Source organism: Macaca fascicularis, chromosome 2 (assembly GCF_037993035.2).
Source record: "Macaca fascicularis isolate 582-1 chromosome 2, T2T-MFA8v1.1".
Taxonomy (NCBI): Eukaryota; Metazoa; Chordata; class Mammalia; order Primates; family Cercopithecidae; genus Macaca; species Macaca fascicularis.
The window spans coordinates 112362595-112387298 of record NC_088376.1 but is presented as its reverse complement, the minus strand read 5'-3'; the positions used below and the strand labels follow the sequence as shown (position 1 = coordinate 112387298).

At 47.1% G+C, this 24704-nt stretch overlaps 1 protein-coding gene across 5 annotated transcripts in view; it reads left to right on the top strand.

The window, feature by feature from the left end:
- Positions 1-24704, top strand: part of RHOA (ras homolog family member A) — a 55966-nt gene that overhangs the window by 26890 nt on the left and 4372 nt on the right. For 3 of the 5 annotated variants that reach the window (XM_065540573.1, XM_065540575.1, XM_045386270.3), the window contains 3 exons: positions 14008-14165; positions 21359-21479; positions 24391-24521. In XM_065540573.1, coding sequence (XP_065396645.1) covers positions 14010-14165; positions 21359-21479; positions 24391-24521 — 408 coding nt within the window. In that variant the 5' untranslated portion in view covers positions 14008-14009. Of the gene's footprint in view, positions 1-11191; positions 11284-14007; positions 14166-21358; positions 21480-24390; positions 24522-24704 lie in introns of all 5 variants that reach the window. The other 2 variants (XM_065540574.1, XM_065540577.2) reach the window with 1 other exon arrangement.

Here is a 24704-nt window from a genome sequence, read left to right as displayed (position 1 = left end):
AAACGTGAGAAAATTACCAAAGAGTGCTATGTGAAATGCAGAGAATTGCTCATTAATGCATGGTTGTAATTTACCTACTGAAGCATAGCCAGTAGCCACTGTAGCATCTAAAGAACATACGATGGACACACCACTCCCACACTTGGCACCCAGATAAGCAAGGCAGGCAGCAGTGCAGATGAGCTGTAGTTACCCCAGGAAATCACATTGACTTGTGAAATGTGAAAAGGACTGACCTTCACTTACATTTTTTCTATAGCAGAGCTTCCTAAAGCTCAGAATGCCACAGCTGGCTGGGTGTGGTGGCTCCACCTATTATAATCCCACTACTTTGGAAGGCAGAGGCGGGTGTATCATTTCAGCCCAGGAGTTCATCGCTGAGCCCAGGAGTTCGAGACCAGCCTGGGCAACATGGCAAAACCCCGTCTCCACACAAACACAAAAAAATATACAAAAAATTTAGCCGGGAATGGTGGCACACACCTGTAGTCCCAGCTACTCGGGAGGCTGAGGTGGGAGGATCACCTGAGCCCAGGAGTTTGAAGCTGCAGTGAGTCGTGATGATGGCACTGCACTCCCGCCTGGGCAACAGAGTGAGACTTTGTCTCCAGAAAAAAAAAAAAAAGAAAGCCTTGCCCTTCCTTGACAGCATCTGTAATGAGTCAACAGACATAAAACAGTAAGAGTAAACAGTTGTAAGACATGCTAGAACTGGGCGGGCGCGGTGGCTCACGCCTGTAATCCCAGCACTTTGGGAGGCCGAGGTGGGCGGATCACGAGGTCAGGAGATCGAGACCATCCTGGCTAACATGGTGAAACCCCGTCTCTACTAAAAATACAAAAAACTAGCCGGGCGTGGTGGCAGCGCCTGTAGTCCCAGCTACTCGGGAGGCTGAGGCAGGAGAATGGCGTGAACCCGGGAGGTGGAGCTTGCAGTGAGCTGAGATCGCGCCGCTGCACTCCAGCCTGGGCGACAGAGCCAGACTCCGTCTCAAAAAAAAAAAAAAAAAAAAAAAAAGACATGCTAGAACCAAGAGTTAATGACTTCAGAGTGACTCAAACATATATGACATTGTTATTTCTTCTTCTGGTGTGTACAGGAAAAAGATACACACATCTAAAAGAAATTGTGGAAAAACATAAAAGGGTAGAAAAACAAATATAATGGTTTTTTTTTGTTTGTTTTTTCTTTTGAGACGGAGTCTCGCTCTGTCCCCCAGGCTGGAGTGCAGTGGCGCGATCTTGGCTCACTGCAACCTCTGCTCCCAGGTTCACGCCATTCTCCTAAGCCTCCGGAGTAGCTGGGACGACAAGTGCCCGCCACCACGCCCCGCTAATTTTATTTGTATTTTTAGTAGAGATGGGGTTTCATCGTGTTAGCCAAGACGGTCTCTGTCTCCTGACCCGCCTGCCTCAGCCTCCCAAAGTGCTGGGATTACAGGCGTGAGCCTCCGTGCCTGGCCCTTTTTTTTTTTTTTTTTTTTTTTTTTTGAGATGGAGTCTCACTCTGTTACCTAGGCTGGAGTGCAGTGGCACAATCTCAGCTCACTGCAACCTTCACCTCTCAGGCTTAAGCGATTCTCCTGCCTCAGCCTCCCGAGTAGCTGGGACTACAGGTGCATGCCACCACGTCTGGTTAATTTTTTATATTTTTAGTAGAGACGGGGTTTCACCGTGTTAGCCAGGATGGTCTCAATCTCCTAACCTCATGGTCTGCCTGCCTCAGCCTCCCAACGTGCTGAGATTACAGGTGTGAGCCACCACGCCCGGCCTGTTTTTTTTTTTGAGACGGAGTTTCTCTCTTGTTGCCTAGGCTGGAGTGCAATGGCATGATCTCAGCTCACTGCAACCTCTGCCTCCCAGGTTCAAGCAATTATCCTGCCTCATCCTCCTGAGTAGCTGGAATTACAAGCACCCGCCACCACACCTGGCTAATTTTTTTTTTTGTATTTTTAACAGAGACTTGGTTTCGCCATGTTGACCAGACTGGTCTCGAATTCCTGACCTCGGGTGATCCACTTGCCTCAGCCTCCCAAAGTGCTGGGATTATAGGCGTGAACTGCCACACCTGGTCATATAACAGTTTTTAAAAGCCCATATGGTCACATGGGATATAGACAAAAATAGGTGAAAATTTTTTTTTTTTTTTTTTGAGGCGGAGTCTCGCTCTGTCGCCCAGGCTGGAGTGCAGTGGCCAGATCTCGGCTCACTGCAAGCTCCGCCTCCCGGGTTCCCGCCATTCTCCTGCCTCAGCCTCCCGAGTAGCTGGGACTACAGGCGCCCGCCACCTCGCCCGGCTAGTTTTTTGTATTTTTTAGTAGAGACGGGGTTTCACCGTGTTAGCCAGGATGGTCTCGATCTCCTGACCTCGTGATCCGCCCGTCTCGGCCTCCCAAAGTGCTGGGATTACAGGCTTGAGCCACCGCGCCCGGCCGAAAAATTTCTTAACGTTAAGATTTAATGAAATACATCAGAGACCGAGTTTGTGAAGTTAAGGAAAAATATACAAACTAGTTAATTGCTCTAAGTTACATATTAATTAATCAAGTATTTCACAGTGTCACCAAGGTTTGCCTGAGTAGGCAAAGCAGAATAATACGCTAAAGCTGTAGAATCACTTATCTTGACGCGGGGAAGGAAGGAGGGTAAGACAGTGGAATGTTTAGAAATGCAGACTATGAAACAGATTGCTTAATTTACTTCAGTGTCCAGTTCTGCCTCTTACTGGCTAGCAGTGTGACTGACATTGAACAAATTAGCCTTCCCGTACTCAGTTTCTTCATATGTAAATGAGAGTATTAGAACTTACCTTATAGGAGTACTATTGCGAGGAATGTCTGTTAATATAAAGTTTATAACTGCATTATTTGTTAGCTGTTTCTTACATTTTTTCTCTTCTACAAAGTGGTGGTGGAAGACAAGGCTTCCCTACCTTTAGTTTGATGTCTATGGTTCTAAGTATAAGGAGAAAACAGAAGGGAGGAAAGAGGAAGTAAAAGCATGAAAGATGACCTAAATAAATGGAAAGACATCCATGTACATGTCAGAAGACTTAACATTGTAAAGATGGCAATACTCCCCAAATTGATGTATAGATTCAGTGTAATTCCTATCAAAATTCCAGCTGGCTTTTTAGCAGAAATTGACAAACTGTTCCTAAAATACATACGGAAATTCGGAGGACCCAGAAAAGCCAAAATAATCTTGGAAAAAAAGAAAGCTAGAGGACTCACACCTGCAGATTTTAAAATTTACTGCAAAGCAACAATAATCAAGACTGTGTGGTACTAGTATAAGGGTAGACAATATAGACCAATGGAATAGAATTAATCTAAAAGTAAACCCTCAGTTGATAATCAGTTGATTTCTCAAGTGTGCCAGGAGCATCCAGTGGGGGGCAGGGGGGAATAGTCTTTTTAGTAAATAATGCTGAGGTGACTGGATTTCCAAAGGAAAAAGAATGAAGTTGGACCCCCTACCTCATATCTTGTGTAAAAATTAACTCAAAATGAATCAAAGGCCTAAAGTGTAAGACTTAAAACTATAGAAAGAAGCATATATATATTTTTTTATGACCTTGAATTTGGCAGTGGTATCTTAGATATGCCACCAAACCATCAGTAACCAAAGGGAGAAATAGATAAATTTGACTTCAACAAAATAAAAAACGGACACCATCAAGAAAGTAAAAAAGCAACTGAGTTTAAAAATGGGCAGTGGGGGCCGGGCGCGGTGGCTCAAGCCTGTAATCCCAGCACTTTGGGAGGCCGAGACGGGCGGATCACGAGGTCAGGAGATTGAGACCATCCTGGCTAACACGGTGAAACCCCGTCTCTACTAAAAATACAAAAAAAACCTAGTCGGGCGAGGTGGCGGGCGCCTGTAGTCCCAGCTACTCGGGAGGCTGAGGCAGGAGAATGGCGTGAACCTGGGAGGCGGAGCTTGCAGTGAGCTGAGATCCGGCCACTGCACTCCAGCCTGGGCGACAGAGCCAGACTCAGTCTCAAAAAAAAAAAAAAAAAAAAAAGGCAATGGGCCAGGCGTAGTGGCTCATGCCTGTAGTCCCAATACTTAGGGAGCCAACACAGGAAAATCACTTGAGGCTAGGAGTTTGAGACCAGCCAGGGCAACATAGCAAGACCATCTCTCTGCATAAAAGATAATTAAACTTTTTTTTCCCGGAGACAAGAGTCTTGCTGTCACCCAGACTGGAGTGCAGTGGCACGATCTCGGCTCACTGCAACCTCCTCCTCCCAGGTTCAAACAATTCTTCTGCCTCAGCCTCCCAAGTAACTGAGATTACAGGTGCCTGCCACCATGCTAGGCTAATTTTTGTATTCTTAGTAGAGAATGGTTTCACCATGTTGGCCAGGCTGGTTTTGAACTTCTGACCTCAAGCGATCCGCCCATCTGAGCCTCCCAAAGTACTAGGACTATAGGCATGAGCCACTGCACCTGGCCAAGATAATTAAATTTTTAGAAAGTGGGGGCATCACTTGAGCCCAGGAGTTTAAGACCAGCCTGGGCAACATGGTGAAACCCTGTCTTTACAAACCCACAAAAATTAGCTGGGCGTGGTGTGTGTGCCTGTACTCCCAGCTACTTGGGAGACTGAAGTGGGAGGATTACCTGAGCCTGGGAGGTCGGGTTTGTGGTAAAGCCGTGATAACACCATCGCACTCCAGCAGCCAGGGTGGCAGTGAGACCCTGTCTCCAAAAAAATTAAAAATTGTAAAAGAAATACTGTTATTTCTATATTGTTACTGGTGACTTAATTAGATATAACTGACTTTTGGATAAATAAACCTCTACTCCAAACTCCTATAAGTTATTTCTGGCCGGGCGCGGTGGCTCAAGCCTGTAATCCCAGCACTTTGGGAGGCCGAGACGGGCGGATCACGAGGTCGGGAGATCAAGACCATCCTGGCTAACACGGTGAAACCCCGTATCTACTAAAAAAATACAAAAAACTAGCCGGGCGAGGTGGCGGGCGCCTGTAGTCCCAGCTACTCGGGAGGCTGAGGCAGGAGAATGGCGGGAACCCGGGAGGCGGAGCTTGCAGTGAGCTGAGATCCGGCCACTGCACTCCAGCCTGGGAGACAGAGCGAGACTCCGTCTCAAAAAAAAAAAAAAAAAGTTATTTCTGAGACTAAACCTAGCCTGGAAAGTGACACATCTGGGAGAGCTAAGCGTCATTTCCTTTCTTAAGCTGACAAACCATGTACCTGTAAAGACGCTGGATTATAGCAAAGTGGAAAGGAAAGATAATTTTGCAAAGTTTCTCCTTCATTTTTCAAGGAAAAAACAGCAAGTTTGATTTTCTGTGCTTGTACTTTTTCCTTCTCAACATCTGTGTTTGTATTGCTGCACTCCCAGCATCCCAGAAATCACCTAGGCTTTCATTTTATCCGATAATCCCTTGTAATTTTCGTCTTTGTCACCATTCGTGGCTAAATGATTTTATACTTTTTCTGGGCCAAATGTTTTTCATCAAATATTTTTCTTTTTCTTTTTCTTTTTTTTTTTTTTTGAGACGGAGTCTCACACTGTTGCCCAGGCTGGAGTGCAGTGACGCGATCTTGGCTCACTGCAAGCTCCGCCTCCTGGGTTCACGCCACTCTCCTGCCTCAGCCTCCTGAGTAGCTAGGACTACAGGCGCCCGCCACCGTGCCCGGCTAATTTTTTTTTTGTATTTTTAGTAGAGACGGGGTTTCACTGTGGTCTCGATCTCCTGACCTTGTGATCCGCCCGCCTCGGCCTCCCAAAGTGCTGGGATTACAGGCTTGAGCCACCGCGCCCGGCTTTTTTTTTCTTTTCTTTCTTTTTTCTGAGACACAGTCTCACTCTGCCGCCCAGGCTGTAATGCAGTGGTGCGATCTCAGCTCACTGTAACCTCCGCCTCCCAGGTTCAAGTGATTCTCATGTCGATGGGATTACAGGCACATGCCACGATGCCCAGCTAATTTTTATATTTTCAGTAGAGACGGGGTTTCGCCATGTTTGCCAGGCTGGTCTTGAACTCCTGACCTCAAGTGATCCGCCCGCCTTGGCCTCCCAAAGTGCTGGGATTATGGACGTGAGCCACTGTGCCTGGCCGGACTGGGGTCTTTAAAGGTGAATTCCCTCCCTGTAAGCAAAGGTGGAGACAGAGTCTGGACATTCTAGGAAGGGAAGGCACAAACAGAATAGAAGACATGTGCCGTAATCTCAGAAACACCAAAGCACCCAGAAGGCATGGAGTGCAGGCTGAAAGTGCAGAGAGGAAGGTGGGACTGGAGAAGGCCCAAGGACAGGCAGTGATTCCCTATCTATCCAAGGAAACTTTTCAAACCATAACAGAAGATTTAAGTCAATACTAGAACAAATCTTGTGGGCATGTTGAACTATAAACAAAGCAATGATAGCTGGTTTTTTTTTTTTTTTTTTTTTTTTTTTGAGACGGAGTCTCGCTCTGTCGCCCAGGCTGGAGTGCAGTGGCGCGATCTCGGCTCACTGCAAGCTCCGCCTCCCGGGTTCACGCCATTCTCCTGCCTCAGCCTCCCGAGTAGCTGGGACTACAGGCGCCCACAACCGCGCCCGGCTAATTTTTTTGTATTTTTAGTAGAGACGGGGTTTCACCGTGGTCTCGATCTCCTGACCTTGTGATCCGCCCGCCTCGGCCTCCCAAAGTGCTGGGATTACAGGCGTGAGCCACCGCGCCCGGCCAGTTGTTTTTTTTTTTTTTTTTTTTGAGACAGAGTCTCACTGTGTCGCCCAGGCTGGAGGGCAGTGGCACGATCTCGGCTCACTGCAAGCTCCGCCTCCTGGGTTCACGCCATTCTCCTGCCTCAGCCTCCCGAGTAGCTGGGACTACAGGCGCCCGCCACCTCGCCTGGCTAGTTTTTTCGTACTTTTTATTAGAGACGGGGTTTCACCGTGTTCACCAGGATGGTCTCGATCTCCTGACCTCATGATCCGCCTGTCTCGGCCTCCCAAAGTGCTGGGATTACAGGCTTGAGCCACCGCGCCTGGCCTCACTGCAACCTTTACCTCCTGTGTTCAAGCTATTCTCCTGCCTCAGCATCTCGAGTAATTGGGATTACAGATGCCCACCACCACGCCCACCTAAGTTTTGTATTTTTAGTAGAGACTGGGTTACACATGTTGGTCATGCTTGTCTCAAATTCCTGACCTCCGGTGATCCTCCTGCCTCGGCCTCTCAAAGTGCTGGGATTGCAGGCATGAACCACCACACCTGGCCAAGGCAGCCTTTTCTTGAACTGGGGAATTCCTGTTGATGTTTCTTTGCATCCCATAGGGTCCAGGTGGTTTGACTTTGGGCAAAAACCCATACAGATTAGGCCTTATGAGAGATGTAAAGTTTATTAAATTTTTTTTATTTTGTGAGACAGGGTCTTACTGTGTCACTCAGGCTGGAGTGTAGTGGTGTGATCTCAGCTCACTGCAACCTCTGCCTCCTGTACTCAAGTGATCCTCCCATCTTAGCCTCCTGAGTAGCTGTGACCACAGATGGGCACCACCACACCCAGCTAATTTTTTGTATTTTGCATAGAGATGGGGTTTCACTGTGTGTAGGATGGTCTTCAACTCCTAGGCTCAAGAGATTTGCCCACCTCGGCCTCCCAAAGTGTTGGGATTATAGGTGTGAGCCACTGTGCCCAGCCTCTATTTTTTAAATTTTTATGTTATTTATTTACTTTTTTTCAAATGGAGTCTTGCTCTGTCACCCAGGCTGGAGTGCAGTGGCGCGATCTCAGCTCACTGCAAGCTCCGCCTCCCGGGTTCACGCCATTCTCCTGCCTCAGCTTCCAGAGTAGCTGGGACCACAGGCACCTGCCACCATGCCCGGCTAATTTTTTGTATTTTAATAGAGATGGAGTTTCACCGTGTTAGCCATGATAGTCTTGATCTCCTGACCTCATAATCCACCCATTTCAGCCTCCCAAAGTGCTGGGATTACAGGCGTGAGCCACCATGCCCGGCCAATGTTTTTTTATTTTTATTAGATAGGGTCTTGCTATGTTGCCCAAGCTGGTCTCAAACTCTGGACTCTAGCTATCTTTCCACCTCAGCCTCTTGAGTAGATGGGATTACAGGTATGAGTTGCCACACTTGACTTTAACTGGAGAACTTCACTTTCTCTCTCTCTGTGTCTTTTTTTTTTTTTTTGAGGCGGATTTTCACTCTTATTGCCCAGGCTGGAGGGCAATGGCACGATCTCAGCTCACTGCAACCTCCATCTCCCAGATTCAAGTGATTCTTCTGCCTCAACCTCCTGAGTAGCTGAGATTACAGGCGCGTGCAACCATGCCCAGCTAATTTTTGTATTTTTAGTAGAGATGGGGTTTCACCATGTTGATCAGGCTGGTCTCGAACTCCTGACATTGTGATCCACAGGCCTCACTCTCAACCTCCCAAAGTGCTGGGATTACAGGCGTGAGCCACTGCGCTCAGCCTTTTTTTTTTTTTTTTTTTTGAGACAGAGCCTCACTGTGTTGCCCAGGCTGGAGTGCAGTGGCGTGATCTCGCCTCACTGCAATCTCCACCTCCTGGGTTCATGCCATTCTCCCGCCTCAGCCTCCTGAGTAGCTGGGACTACAGGCGCTCACCACCACACCTGGCTAATTTTTTGTATTCTTTAGTGGAGACGGGGTTTCACCGTGTTAGCCAGGATGGTCTTGATCTCCTGACCTCGTGATCCGCCCGCCTCAGCCTCTCGAAGTGCCAGGATTACAGGCGTGTGAGCCACCACGCCCGGCCTGTTTGTTTTTTTTTTTTTTTGAGACAGTCTCTCACCCAGGATGGAATGCAGTGGGGTGATCTCAGCTTACTGCAGCCTCCACCTCCAGGGTTGAAGCAATTCTCCCGCCTCACCCTCCTGAGTAGCTGGGACTACAGGCACGTGCTACCACACCCAGCTAATTTTTGTATTTTTAGTAGTGATGGGGTTTCATTATGTTGGCCAGGCTGGTCTCAAACTCCTGACCTTGTGATCTGCTCACCTCGGCCTCCCAGAGTGCTGGGATTTCAGGCGTGAACCACCATGCCCAGCCAAGTATATATTATTTAGGATTAGTTTGACTACAGGTAACAGAGACTTGAACAATACCATCTTAAACAAGAGAGTCAGTTATTTCTCTTTTTTTTTTTTTTTTGAGACGGAGTCTCGCTCTGTCGCCCAGGCTGGAGTGCAGTGGCGCGATCTCGGCTCACTGCAAGCTCCGCCTCCTGGGTTTACGCCATTCTCCTGCCTCAGCCTCCTGAGTAGCTGGGACTACAGGCGCCCGCCACCGCGCCCGGCTAATTTTTTGTATTTTTAGTAGAGACGGGGTTTCACCGTGGTCTCGATCTCCTGACCTTGTGATCCGCCCGCCTCGGCCTCCCAAAGTGCTGGGATTACAGGCGTGAGCCACCGCGCCCGGCGCGAGTCAGTTATTTCTCATTCATACGGAAGCAACATGGAAGGTAGGCTGTCTTGGGGCTGAGATGATGGCTCCCAAGATCACCTGAAATCCAGGCTCCTTTTTACCGTTTGGTTCCTCCAGCCCCGTGGTATGGCATTCATTCTCACATAACAGGATGGCTACTTAGAAATCAGCCCTTACTTCAGATGTAAGCAGTAGGAAAGGAGAAAGAGAATGAAGAAGAGCATGTGACTTCACTTTTTCTAAGAAAGACTTTCTGGAAGTCCCACAACATACTGCTGATTCACATCTCATGGTACACGGCCATGTCTCCAAGGGAAGTTAGGAAGTGTAGTCTACAACAAAGTACATAGCTAAAAATTGAAGTATGGTCTAAGAGGGAAGGGTGGGAATTGGGGTGGTTGACCATCACTGTCTGCCAGATGGAAGGAATCTGTAGATTTCTTTTTTTTTTTCCCCCACTGGGGGCGAGAGTGGTGGTAACAGCTTTATTTATTTCATATAATCTACATACCTTACAATTCACCTATTTTTTTTTTTTTTTTTTTGAGACGGAGTCTTGCTCTGTCACCCAGGCTGGAGTGCGGTGGTGCAATCTCCACTCACTGGAAGCTCTGCCTCCCAGGTTCACGCCATTCTCCTGCCTCAGCCTCCTGTGTGGCTGGGACTACAGGCGCCCGCCACCGCGCCCGGCTAATTTTTGTATTTTTAGTAGAGACGGGGTTTCACCGTGTTAGCCAGGATGGTCTCGATCTCCTGACCTCGTGATCCGCCCATCTCGGCCTCCCAAAGTGCTGGGATTATAGGCGTGAGCCACCGCGCCCGGCCAACAATTCACCTATTTAAAGTGTGAATTATATATACTGTGGGCTGGGTGCGGTAGCTCACGCCTGTAATCCCAACACACTGGGGGAGAGGCAGAGGTGGGAGGATCGCTTGACCTCAAGAGTTTGAGAGCGGCTGGGGCAACGTGGTGAAACCCGGTCACTACTAAAAATACAAAAAATTAGCCAGGTGTGTCGGCATGCACCTGTAGTCCCAACTACTAGGGAGAGTGAGATAGGAGGATCACTTGAGCATGGGGAGGCTAAGATTGCAGTGAGCAGAGATCGCACCACTACACTCCAGCCTGGGCAACAGAGTGAGACCCTGTCTCAAAATAAATAAAATGTGTGAATTATGTATACTATAATAAGTAGTTTATAGTATATTCATAGAGTTGTGCAGCCATCACCACAATAATTTTGGAAAAATCTCGTTACCTGAGAAACTCCACTATTCCATTAGTCATTTTCCATTTCTCTCTACCCCCAAGTCCCTGCCCTAGGCAACTACCAGTCTATTTTCTGTTTCTGGATTTGTTTATTCTGGACAATTTTATGTAAATGGAATCATGCATGTTGGTTTTTATGACTGGGTTCTTCTACTTATATAACATTTTCAAGATTCATCCATATTATAGCATATGTCAGTACTTTATCCTTTATCACTGAACAGTGTTCCATTCCATTGTATTGATACATCAGTTGCTGGATATTTGGGTTCTTTACATTTTTTGACTGTTATGAATAATCCTGCTATGAATATTCATGTAGAAGTACAAGTTGTTATGTGGACATATGTTTTTGTTTCTCTTAGATATATACCTAGGAATAGAATTGCAGGGTCATACCTACTCACATCCTTTGAATTGGATTAGATTGTCTTTTTATTATTGAATTGTAAAAGTTCTTTATTTTTTAATTTTTTCTATATACTGTATTTAGGCCTGGTGAAGTGGCTTATGCTTGTAATCCCAGCACTTTGGGAGGCTGAATCGGGAGGACTGCATGAGCCCAGGAGTTTGAGACCAGCCTGGGTAATATAGTGAAACCCCATCGGTATAAAAATCAGTCACCCGTGGTGGCAGGAGCCTGGTAGTCCCTACTACTTGGGAGGTTGAGGTGGGAGGATCACTTGAGTTGAGCCTGAGAGGCAGAGGCTGCAGTGAGCCAATATTGCACCACTGCTTTCCAGCCTTGGTGACAGAATGAAACCCTTTCTCAAAATAACTATGTAATAGATAAATACATAGATAGGTTAGATAGATACATAGATTGGATAGATGCATAGATAGATGGGCAGTGGCTCATGCCTACAATCCCTCAGCACTGTGAGAGGCCGAGGCGAGTAGATCACTTGAGCTCAGGAGCTGGAGACCAGCCTGGTCAACATGGCGAAATCCCGTCTCTGCCAAAAATACAAAATTAGCTGAGCATGGTGGCGCATGCCTGTGGTCCTGGTCCTGGGGAATCTGAGGTGGGAGGATCACTTGAGCCTCTGAGGCAGAGGTTGCATTGAGCTGAGATCACACCACTGCATTCCATCCAGCCTGGGTGACAGAGTGAGACCTCATCTCAGGAAAAAAAAAAAAAAAAGATAGATGGATAGATAAATAGCATGCTGTACTTCATGCTGGAAAGAGTTTGTTTTTTTTTTGTTGTTTGTTTGTTTGTTTTTTAGACACAGTTTCACTCTGTTGCACAGACTGGAGTACAGTGGTGCAATCTGGGCTCACTGCAATCTCTGCCTCCCAGGTTCAAGCAATTCTTCTGCCTCAGTCTCTCAAGTAACTGGGATTACAAGTGTCCGCCACCACACCCCGCTAAGTTTTGCATTTTTTGTAGAAACAGGGTTTTGCTGGGTTGGTCAGGCTGGTCTCGGACCCCTGACTTCAAGTGTTCTGCTCACCTCAGCCTCCCAAAGTACTGGGATTACAGGCATAAGCTACCGTGCCCAGCCCAAAAAGAATTCTTTATGACTTCGACCTTGCAAGAGATCTTGAGCCAGACCACCAACCTAAGCTACTTTTTTGTAGTTGAGTCGTAAGAGTTTGAGATACAAGGTTTACTCTGTCACTCCAGGCTGGAGTGCAGTGGTGCAATCGTAGCTCACAGCATCTTCCACCTCCTGGGCTCAAGCAATCCTCCCACCTCAGCCTCTTTGGTAGCTGGGACCAGAGGTGCATGCTACCATACCTGGCTGATTTTTTTTTTTTCTTTTCTTTCTTTTTTTAGAGACCATGTCTCAACTGTGGTTCCCCAGGCTGGAATGTAGTGATGCAATCTCAGCTCACTGCAGCCTCCATCTCCTGGACTCAGGTGATTATCCCACCTGAGCCTCCCAAGTAGCTGTGATTAGCGTGCACCACCGCTCCTGGCTAATCTTTTTGTATTTTTGGTAGAGACAGGGTTTCACTATGTTTCTCAGACTGGTCTTGAACTCCTGGATTCTCAAGCACTCCACCTGTAATCCCAGCCTCCCAGAGTGCTGGGATTACAGGTGTGAGCCACTGCGCCCGGCCCTTTTGTTTCTTTTCTTTCTCCCCTCCCCTCTCATGCTTCTGTCCTTCCTTTCTCAGTATCTCACTACGTTGCCAGGGCTGGTCCCTAACTCCTGGGCCTGAGCATTCCTCCTGCTTCAGCCTCCCAAAGTGTTGGGATTACAGACATGAACCACTGTGTTCGGCATCGATTTTTTTTTTTTTTTTTTTTTTGAGATGGAGTTTCACTCTTGTTGTCCAGGCTGGAGTGCAATGGCGTGATCTCGGCTCACCACAACCTCCGCCTACCAGGTTCAAGCGATTCTTCTGCCTTGTGCTCCCAAGTAGTTGGCATTACAGGCACGCACCACCACGCCCGGCTAAGTTTGTATTTTTAGTTGAGACGGGGTTTCTCCATGTTGGTCATGCTGGTCTCAAACTCCCGACCTCAGGTGATCTGCCCACCTCAGCCTCCCACAGTGCTGGGATTACAGGCGTGAGCCACTGTGCCTGGCTCAATTGATTTTTTCAGTGTTAATATTGTATCCTGCAACCTTACTGAACTTGTTTATTCTAAAAGTTTTCTTTAGGATTTCCCACATTACAAAATCATCTCGTGTATGAATTGAGATAGTTTTACTTCTTCCTTTCCAATTTGGATGTCTTTTATTTCATTTTCTTATCTTATTGCCCTGGCTAGGACCTCCAATATCGTGCTGGATAGAAGTGGCAAAAACAAGCCAGGCGGGGTGGCTCATGCCTGTAATCCCAGCGCTTTGGGAGGCTGAAGCAGGTGGATCGCCTGAGGTCAGGACTAGCCTGGCCAACAAGGTGAAACCCCGTCTCTACCAAAAATTCAAAAATTAGCTGCATGTGGTGGTGCATGCCTATAATCCCAGCTACTTGGGAGGCTGAGGCAGGAGAATCACTTGAACCCGGGAGGCTGGAGGTTACAGTGAGCCAAGATTGGGCCAGTGCACTCCAGGTTGGGCGACAGAGTGAGATTGCATCTAAAAAGAAGTAGCAAGAACATACATTATTTTCTTGTTTCTGATCTTAGGAGGCAGACTTTTTTCAGTGTTTTACCATTAAGTATAAAGTTAGTTACGAGTTTTTGATGTATAACCTTTTGGTGCCAGGTGGAATCAGTGTACTAGAAGTTTGAATTTGAGTATGCTAATACAGGCTTATGCCCTGTGGTTACCAAAGCATGTGTCATAGCCTGTAAGCTACCTATGGCTTCTTGTGCATTGCAGGTAACATCTGTGTTTTGTGTTTCAGCAATGGCTGCCATCCGGAAGAAACTAGTGATTGTTGGTGACGGAGCCTGTGGAAAGACATGCTTGCTCATAGTCTTCAGCAAGGACCAGTTCCCAGAGGTGTATGTGCCCACAGTGTTTGAGAACTATGTGGCAGATATCGAGGTGGATGGAAAACAGGTGAGTATACTTTTCATAACAACTGATGCCTGATGCCATTTTCCACGTTAGAATATTTATGAAGCATGTAGAGAATTAGAGCTTTTTGCCTCTTCAGTATACTATATAACAAAAATGTTGAAAAGAATAATCCATTCTCATCCTGCCATCTTAGTCCAAATTTGTTCTTTTTTTCCTTTTTTTTTTTTTTTTTGAGATGGAGTCTCATTCTCCATCTCAAAAAAAAAAAAAGATGCAATTTCTCCATGTTGGCCAGGCTGGTCTCAAACTCCTGACCTCAGGTGATCCACACGCCTCAGCCTCCCAAAGTGCTGGGATTACAGGCATGAGCCACCTTGCCCAGCCATATGTGCTGTTTTCAAGTTTACATATATTTGAAGTTCAGTTCATTGCCATATAGATAATGCTCAGATGAACCTCTTTGTATGGTTGGACTTTTTTTTTTTTTTTTTTTTTGAGACGGAGTCTCGCTCTGTCGCCCAGACTGGAGTGCAGTGGCTGGATCTCAGCTCACTGCAAGCTCCGCCTCCTGGGTTTACGCCATTCTCCTGCCTCAGCCTCCCGAGTAGCTGGGACTACAGTCGCCCGCCATCTCGCCCGGCTAGTTTTTTGTATTTTTTTAAGAATAGACGGGGTTTCACCGTGTTAGCCAGGATGATCTCGATCTCCTGACCTCGTGATCCGCCCGTCTCAGCCTCCCAAAGTGCTGGGATTACAGGCTTGAGCCACCGCGTCCGGCCTATGGTTGGACTTTTAAAACAATCTGTCAAAGTATTTAATCAAATGTCCAAGTATTAAATAAAATGTCCAAGTATTAGATTACTAGTTCAAGAGGTTCTTATTGTTTGTGCTTCTCAAAGGATTGTACTGATATGATACCACCACCAATGTGACATTTAAACAACATTGTTGCTTACATTTGATTTTTTTTTTTTTTTTTTGAGACGGAGTCTTGCTCTGTCACCCAGGGTGGAGTGCAGTGGTGCAATCTCGGCTCACCACAACCTCTGCCTCCCGGGCTCAAGCAGTCCTCCCACCTCAGTGTCTCTCAAGTAGCTGGGACTATAGGCATGCACCACTACAGTCAGCTGATTTTTTTTTTTTTGAGACGGAATTTCACTCTTGTTGCCCAGGCTGGAGTGTACAGTGGCACCATCTCAGCTCACTGCAACCTTTGCCTCCCGGGTTCAAGCGAATCTCCTGCCTCAGCCTCCCGAGTAGCTGGGATTATAGGCATATGCCACCATGCCTGGGTAATTTTGTGTTTTTAGTAGAGAAGGGGTTTCTCCATGTTGGTCAGGCTGGTCTACTTCCGACCTCAGGTGATCCACCTGCCTCAGCGTCCAAAAGTGCTGGGATTACAGGCATGAGCCACTGTGCCCGGCCACTTACCTTTAATTTTAAAAGATTTTTTTTTCTTTAACGTAAAACAGCCTGCCACAATTGTTTTATTTTATTGTCATTGATGGTGAGAAGAGTGCTTCCCCATTTCTGTCCTAAAAGCCCTCTGGCAAGACTGGAACAAAACTCTTAGGGAATTGGAGGGGTTTTTTTTCGTTTTAATTTTTTTTTTTTTTAATCTTCTTCCTTTTGTTGTCTAAGTAATGCCTTACTTGGCCTCCCATACTTTTTTTTGTTCTTTTTTTGTTTGTTTGTTTTTGTTTTTAAATAGACAGGGATTTTACTTTGTCTCCCAGGCCTGGAGTACAGTGATGTGATCATAGTTCACCGCAGCCTTGAACTCCTGGGCTGAAGTGATCCTTCCACCTCAGCCTCCCAAATAGCTGGCACTGTAGGTATGTGCCACCATATCTGGGTAATTTATGCTTTTAGAGATGAGGTCTTCATGTGTTGATCCAGCTGGTTTCAAACAACTGGGCTCAAGTTTTCCCACCTCAGCCCCCAAGTGGCTGGACTTAGAGGTGTAAGCCAGTGTGCCCAGCTCTCCTGTACATCTTTTGAAGTGGGTCAGCTGAAAGAAAAAAAATCCCTGAAACTGGAATGAGGTGCTCTTCTCCAACATCCTCATTTTTATTGGGCATTCAGTTATATGTCTTATATGCTGCTAACACTTGATATTTTACCTTCCATTAATTCATCCCCTTTCTCCTTTCTTACTTTGTTTTTGTTTGTTTGGAGACAGAGTCTCACTCCGTCGCCCAGGCTGAGTGCAGTGGCATGATCTTGGTTTACAACAACCTCTGCCTCCCAGGTTCAAGCTATTCTCCTATCAAGCCTCCCGAGGAACTGGGGTTACAGGTGCCCGCCACCAAGCCCGGCTAATTTTTGTATTTTTAGTAGAGACGAGGTTTCGCCATGTTGGCCAGGCTGGTCTCGAACTTCTGACCTCAGGTGATCCACCCGCCGTGGCCTCCCAGAGTGCTGGGATTACACACATGAGCCACTGCGCCTGGCCACTTCTCACTTGGCTACATTACTTATTTCTTTCTGTCCCAGGGTTACCTAGCCTCCTTTTGTGGCACTGTGGGAGGAATGTGGGTTAGACCAGCTGCTCAGAACTCCAGGGTCCCTCATTGTAGGGCTTCCTGATAGTTGTTTGACCATCAATAAGCTGCCTGACCTTTGAGCCTTCCTTCTTTGTAAAACGGTTTTTATAGGTGACATCAAATTCTGTGAAGTAACGGAAAATGTTTGGAAGCACCAAAGCGTTTTCTAAGAGATGAGTACTTCCATGCTCAAAAACCTCTTTTATAGTTTGTAGTCTTATTTATTTATTTATTTATTTTTTGAGACGGAGTCTCTCTCTGTTGCCCAGGCTGGAGTACAGTGGTACGATCTCTGCTCACTGCAAGCTCTGCCTCCCACCATTCTCCTTCCTCAGCCTCCCGAGTAGCTGGGACTACAGGCGCCCGCCACCACACTCGGCTAATTTTTTGTATTTTTTTAGTAGAGATGGGGTTTCATCGTGTTAGCCAGGATGGTCTTGATCTCTAGACCTTGTGATCTGCCCACGTTGGCCTCCCAAAGTGCTGGGATTACAGGTGTGAGCCACCGTGCCCGGCCTATATTTTGTAGTCTTTTTTTTTTTTTTTTGAGACGGAGTCTCGCTCTGTCGCCCAGGCTGGAGTGCAGTGGCCGGATCTCAGCTCACTGCAAGCTCCGCCTCCCGAGTTTACGCCATTCTCCTGCCTCAGCCTCCCGAGTAGCTGGGACTACAGGCGCCCGCCACCGCGCCCGGTTAGTTTTTTGTATTTTTTAGTAGAGACGGGGTTTCATCGTGTTAGCCAGGATGGTCTCGATCTCCTGACCTCGTGATCCGCCCGTCTGGGCCTCCCAAAGTGCTGGGATTACAGGCTTGAGCCACCGCGCCCGGCCTTGTAGTCTTTTTTATTCAAATACAAAGTGAGCCACAATGATTGCTCTTATGCTAATAGGACCTCTAAGATACTTTTTGGCCCAAGTATAGTTGGAAAAAATACAGCAAATACTATCCTAACAGAATTTTGGGATGTACCCTGCAGATGGCAAACCAATACAGAGTGTTAGTTCAGCCTCAGTCGTCTTCATGTATGCTTGGACATAGGTGTTTTTGTGGTCCTGATAGGAATACTGGTTTTTTTTTTTTTTTTTTTTTTTTTTTTTTGAGACCTAGTCTGGCTCTGTCGCCCAGGCTGGAGTGCAGTGGCCGGATCTCAGCTCACTGCAAGCTCCGTCTCCCGGGTTTACGCCATTCTCCTGCCTCAGCCTCCCGAGTAGCTGGGACTATAGGCGCCCGCCACATCGCCCGGCTAGTTTTTTGTATTTTTTTGAGTAGAGACGGGGTTTCAACGTGTTAGCCAGGATGGTCTCGATCTCATGACCTCGTGATGCGCCCATCTCGGCCTCCCAAAGTGCTGGGATTACAGGCTTGAGCCACCGCGCCCGGCCAGGAATACTGGTTTTATGTGGACACAGGGACCAGTTGTGACAAACTAGGTAGAAATGTGATGACATCTTCAGGATTGGTGTCAAGTAATAGCCCTCTTATCTTAGATTGATACACCATACATAGAAAGATCCATTGGCTTGGGGAAGCAATGGTAGGTTGGCATTTTCATAGCTCATTTCTCAAAAGCCTAGTGAATGTGTATTACTGGTTGTATCCTAACATTTTCTCCAGAGAGTGGCCGTTAGTTGCTGCATGTCTGTGAGCATGAACTGGAAGAGTCTTTTCCACCTGTGGCAGTATGTATGTTTTGGAAGCAGCTCTTAGGTTCTCTTGGAAACATCATCTCTGCCTGGGCATCTTGGAACAACCAGAATCTTGCCCATAACAGATTTAGAGATCTTGACTTAAAACCTTGAGGCATGGTCTGTGAGAATCTTGTGCTGCAAACGTTGGACATCACTGACCCTCGCAAGATAGGGGGAGGTCCTCAATTGAGGAGAGTCCCCCGGAATAAAAGTGTTTGATTAAAGAGCATATCACAGGCTACCTGCCTGCCTCAGAGCGACTCAAGAGTCCCCAAGATGGGAGAGGGTACTGTGTAGGAATATTCATTTAACAGTATGTAATAGTACAAGGCTGGACACCATAGCTCACACCTGTAATCCCAGCACCTTGGGAGGCTGATGTGGGAGGATCACCAGAGGTCAGGAGTTTGAGACCAGCCTGCCCAACATGGCAAAACCCCATCTCTACTAAAAATACAAAAAATTAGCTGGGTGTGCCTTAGGCTGAGGCAGGAGATTCACTTGAACCTGGGAGGCAGAGGTTGCAGTGAGCTGACCGCCACTGCACTCCAGCCTGGGCGACAAGAGCAAAACTCTGTTTAAAAAAAAAAAAAAAAAAAAACCAAAAGCAAAACAAACAGGAAAAAAACACAAAAAAACAGTATGCAGTAGGACAGCCTAGGGAACCATACAAGATTGTAGGTGATTATGGTACCAAGAGTAGGCCGGCTCACAATGAAAAGGCTCCTTTTGATATGAGACAGGCTCAACACTTTGGCAGCATTTTATCAGGCGCCAATAGAGGCTGAATATATGAACACCGTGGGGTGGAGGGGGCTGAGAGAGTGGGATTTGTAAATGGGCTCCATTATTGTGAGGACAGACAGATTGTGATAATTGGGCATCAGTATATCTTTGTTACACATGATGGTGTGCATGACAGAAGTACGGTGGGCCTTGTGGCGGTTCTTTGTGATGATGCATCCTGGGGCAAAAGTTGGGGGGTAGAAGAACTGTCAGTTTTAGGGAAGAAATCATTTGGAAACTGAAATTTGGGCTGTGGAGGTGCTAAGAGAAGAAAGATGTGTTCCAAGTATTGGAGGGAAACCTCTTGGGCCTCAAAGGGCCTCTGTACAGAGGATGTTTAACAACGTTTAACATGGAGTTTGGTGATAAGAAGGGGTAGCAGAGCTGGCTGCAGTGCTGGACAGTGTTGAATGGGACTTGTGTTCAGAGCCCAGGCATTAGTTTACCCTTCTACCACAGAAGGGTGAGGATGTACCCGGATGTGAAAGGAGTACTCTCTCACCTTATGTGATGCATTATTTCAGCCATTTCTTGAGTAGTAAAGGCATAGCCAAAAGGACTTTGCTGTCATCTCAGGCATCTCAGGCCTTGCCTAACACCCAGCATGGTGTCTTTTCCTGCCTACCAACTCAAAATACAGATTTGTCTCCATGGTTTCCACATTATAGCAGAAAATTTACTTAGTCTTGTATCTTCCTCTCTTGCCTGTATGCCTGGTGGAATGTTATTTAAAATTTGACTTCTTCCCTCCTGTCTGCTTTCTTTCCTAGTACAATGTTACTTATAATTAAACACTTTTATAAGTTACAAAGTTATTTTTGATTTGACATTTTGAATTATGCCACTTGGTTCAGTTCTAGTATCTGTTTTGTTTTTTTCCTAATTGAGACAAGGTCTCCCTCCCTAGGATGGAGTGCACAATCTCTGCTTACTACAGCCTCCGCCTCCCAGGCTCAAGCAGTCCTCCCACCTCAGTCTCCCAAGTAGCTGGGACTACAGGCATGCACCACCACAGTCAGCTAATTTTTTTTTTTTTTTTTGAGACGGACTTTCGCTCCTGTTGGCCAGGCTAGAGTGCAACGGCGCAATCTCGGCTCATTGCAACCTCCGCCTCCCGGGTTCAAGCGATTCTCCTGCCTCAGCCTCCTGAGTAGCTGGGATTACAGGCATGCTTCACCATGCCCGGGTAATTTTGTATTTTTAGTAGAGATGGAGGTTCTCCATGTTGGTCAGGCTGGTCTCAAACTTCCGACCTCAGGTGATCTGTCTACCTTGGCCTCCCAAAGTGCTGGGATTACAGGTGTGAGCTACCGCGCCCGGCCCACACTCAGCTAATTTTTATTTATTTTATATTTATTTTTTTCTAGAGACAGAGGCTCGCTCTGTCGTCCAGGCTAGAGTGCTGGAGTGCAGTGGCGCGATCTCGGCTCACTGCAACCTCCGCCTCTCGAGTTCAAGCAGTTCTCCTGCCTCAGCCTCCTGAGTAGCTGGGACTACAGGCACACGCTGCCATGCCCGGCTAATTTATTTTGTATTTTAGTAGGGACGGGGTTTCACCGTGTTGCCCAGGCTGGTCTCAAACTCCTGAGCTCAGGCAATCAGCCTGCCTCGGCCTCCCAAAGTGCTGGGATTACAGGCGTGAGCTACTGCGCGTGGCCACACTCAGCTAATTTTTAAGGTTTTTTTGTAGAGATAGGCTCTCAGATTTTCAATTTTGAGAAATTTCAACGTAAAATAATTTAAATATACTCTCATTTGAGCTTGATGCTCATAAAAGTAAATACTCAACTGGGCACAGTGGCTCACGCCTGTAATCCCAGCAGTTTGGGAGGCCAAGGCGGGCAGATCACGAGGTCAGGAGAACGAGACCATCCTGGCTAACACGGTGAAACCCTGTCTCTACTAAAATACAAAAAATTAGCCAGGCGTGGTGGCGGGTGCCTGTAGTCCCAGCTACTTAAGAGGCTGAGGTAGGAGAATGGTGTGAACCCGGGGGCGAAGCTTGCTTGAGCCAAGATCGTGCCACTGCACTCCAGCCTGGGCAACAGAGTGAGACTCCATCTCAAAAAAAAAAAAAGAAAAAATGTAAATACTCCTGTGTTTTACTGTTTTAGACCGTCTGCCATTTCAGTGTACTATGGTAAGTGTCACTTTTTCTAAAAGTGGGTAGGGGGATTAACCTTGCATTTTTGTGGTTGTTTTTCCCATTACAGGTAGAGTTGGCTTTGTGGGACACAGCTGGGCAGGAAGATTATGATCGCCTGAGGCCCCTCTCCTACCCAGATACCGATGTTATACTGATGTGTTTTTCCATCGACAGCCCTGATAGTTTAGGTGAGTGGCCCTGCATTTGCCTGTGTAACTGGTTGGCATCTGGTTTCTGGGCATCAAGTGGCTGAAAAGCAGACATGAACTTCAGAGAAGCAATCATCAGTGGCTAGAGTCCTGGAGTTTAGGACTGTAGAGTGTGGGCCTTGGGTCCCTTTCAGCCTAGGTTTCCCATGGCTACTTTATTTAAAATGTATCCACCTAGGCAGGGCACGGTGGCTCACACCTATAATCCCTGCACTTTGGGAGGCCCAGACGGGTAGATCACCTGAGGGTCAGGAGTTCGAGAACAGCCTGGCCAACATGGCAAAACCCTGTCTTTACTGAAAGTTAAAAAAAATTAGCCAGGCATGGTGGCACACACCTGTAGTCCCAGGTGCTTGGAGGCTGAGGCAGGAGAATGGTTTGAACCTTGTAGGTGGAGATTGCAGTGAACCGAGATTATGGCACTGCATTCCAGACTAAGCAACAGAGCAAGACTCCATCTCAAAAATAATATTATTACTAAATAATATTAAATGTTATTTTAAAATGTAACTGCCTTGTAAACTAGATGAGTAAACTAGATGAATTCCAAATACAAAGATGAATAAACTAAGGCCAGGCGCGATGGCTGATGCCTATAATCCTAGCACTTTGGGAGGCTGAGGCTGGCAGATCACTTGAGGTCAGGAGTTCTAGACCAGCCTAGGCAACATGGTAAACCCCTGTCTCTACTAAAATACAATAACTAGCTGGGTGTGGTAGTGTGCGCCTGTAATCCCAGCTGCTCCAGGGGCTGAGGCGGGAGAATCACTTGAGCCTGGGAAGCGGAAGTTGCAGTGAGCTAAGATAGGGCCACCGCACTCCAGACTATCTCCCAAAAAAAAAAAAAAAAAAAAAAAAAAAGTATACCAGATGAGTTCCAAATGTAAAGCCATCTCTTTTGGGGAAAGACTTTTTTTCTTTTTTTTGGTTGCCCTGGCTTAGCCTTTTTCTGGAGTGTCTTAACTAACTGATAGAAGCTTGAATGTGATCATTTCATTAGCCTAAACACAGCCACATAATTCAGAAGTCAGTATTCTTTTTTTTTTTTTCTTCTTTTTTTGAGAGGGAGTCTTGCTTTGTCGCCCAGGCTGGAGGGCAGTGGCACGATCTTGGCTCACTGCAACCTCCACCTCCCTGGTTCAAGGAATTCCCCTGCCTCAGCCTCCCAGTAGCTGGGATTACAGGAACGCACCGCCATGCGCGGTTAGTTTTTTTGTTTTGTTTTGTTTTGTTTGAGACGGAGTTTCGCTCTTGTTGCCCAGGCTGGAGTGCAGTGGCACGATCTCGGCTCACCACAACCTCTGCCTCCCAGGTTCAAGCGATTCTCCAGCCTCAGCCTCCTGAGTAGCTGGGATTGTAGGCATGCAAGACACCAAGTCCGGTTAATTCTGTATTTTTAGAAGAGATGGGGTTTCTCCATGTTGGTCATGCTGGTCTCCAACTCCCGACCTCAAGTGGTCCGCCTGCCCTGGCCTCCCAAAGTGCTGGGATTACAGGCGTGAGGCACCGCGCCCAGCAATTTTTTTGTATTTTTAATAGAGATGGGGTTTCACCATGTTGGCCAGACTGGTCTCGAACTCCTGACCTCAGGCAATCTGCCCGCCTGAGAGTAAACTCAGTATTTGTATGTTTTTGTAGAGATGGGGTTCTTGATTTTTTTGAGACAGAGTCTCACTCTGTTGCCCAGGCTGTAGTGAGTATAGTGGCAAGATCTCGACTCACCACAACCTCCACCTCCTGGGTTCAAATGATTCTCCTGCCTCAGCCTCCCGAGTAACTGAGACTACAGGTGCGTGCCACCGCGCCTGGCTAATTTTTGTAGTTTTAGTAGAGATGAGGTTTTGCCATGTTGGCCAGGCTGATCTCGAACTCCTGACCTCTGGTGATCCACCCACCTCAGCCTCCCAAAGTGCTGGGCTTACAGACGTGAGCCACTGTGCTGGCCGGAGATGGGGTTTAGCCATGTTGCACAGGCTGTTCTTGAGCTCCTAGGCCCAAGCTGTCTACTTGCCTTAGCCTCTCAAAAGTGCTGGGATTACAAGTGCGAGTCACCACACCCAGCCTCGTTTGGTTATTTTCAAAAGTCATTCTTTTTTTTTTTTGAGATGGAGTCTTGCTCTGCCACCCAGTAGTGCAGTGGCGCGATCTCGGCTCACTGCAAACTCTGCCTCCCGGGTTCATGGCATTCTCCTGCCTCAGCCTCCCGAGTAGCTGGGACTACAGGCACCCACCACCACGCCCAGCTAATTTTTTGTGTTTTTAGTAGACATGGGGTTTCACCGTGTTAGCCAGGATGGTCTTGATCTCCTGACCTCGTGATCTGCCTGCCTCGGCGTCCCAAAGTGCTGGGATTGCAGGCGTGAGCCACTGCGCCTGGCCAAAAGTCACTCTTGAGCCATTTGAAATACCAGTAAACCTATAGGGTAGAAGTTATGCTGAGAGTCCATGAACAAGTTAGAAAAGGAGCATATAGACCCTGGGTCAGCTGCTGCCCTAGAATGGGCACCCCTTCTGTAAGCTATGTCAGAATCATCTACCAGCAGTAACGGATGTCCTGTAAAGTGCCTGCCTTTGTGGGGCAGGAAGTACCCCCGTGAAGCTACCTTGTGTTGTGGATCTTTTGCTCCTCCAGAGCCCTTCCTTGGGCCCCACCTACAGAGATGCTCAGCACCATTCTTGGCTATACTGAGAAAAAGCTGGTGGTTCTCTGTTTAAAGGAAAGGGATTATATTTGCCCTTTTTTATGGTTTTGAAACTAGTGGGTTTCATTAAATGTCTAGCATTCTTCTGAAGCCACAAAGAAAGTGTCTCTGAATTTCACTGAGGTTCTTGGAAAGTCTTCAAGATAGAATTGTATGTATCCCCAAATTCTCTACATTTTTTTTTTCAGAAAACATCCCAGAAAAGTGGACCCCGGAAGTCAAGCATTTCTGTCCCAACGTGCCCATCATCCTGGTTGGGAATAAGAAGGATCTTCGGAATGATGAGCACACAAGGCGGGAGCTAGCCAAGATGAAGCAGGCATGATCTGGGGCAGGACTGTCTTGTATTATTCTTGAACTATGGCCCCAAGGTTGGAGGTTTGGGGAGCCCAGCAGAAACCTTCACAGGCCAGGTTGTTTTAGAGGCTCAGAAGCCCCTCTCTGGCCCTCTGACCCTCATTTATTGAGATCTTCACAGAAGATCCCTAAAATAGTTCACTAG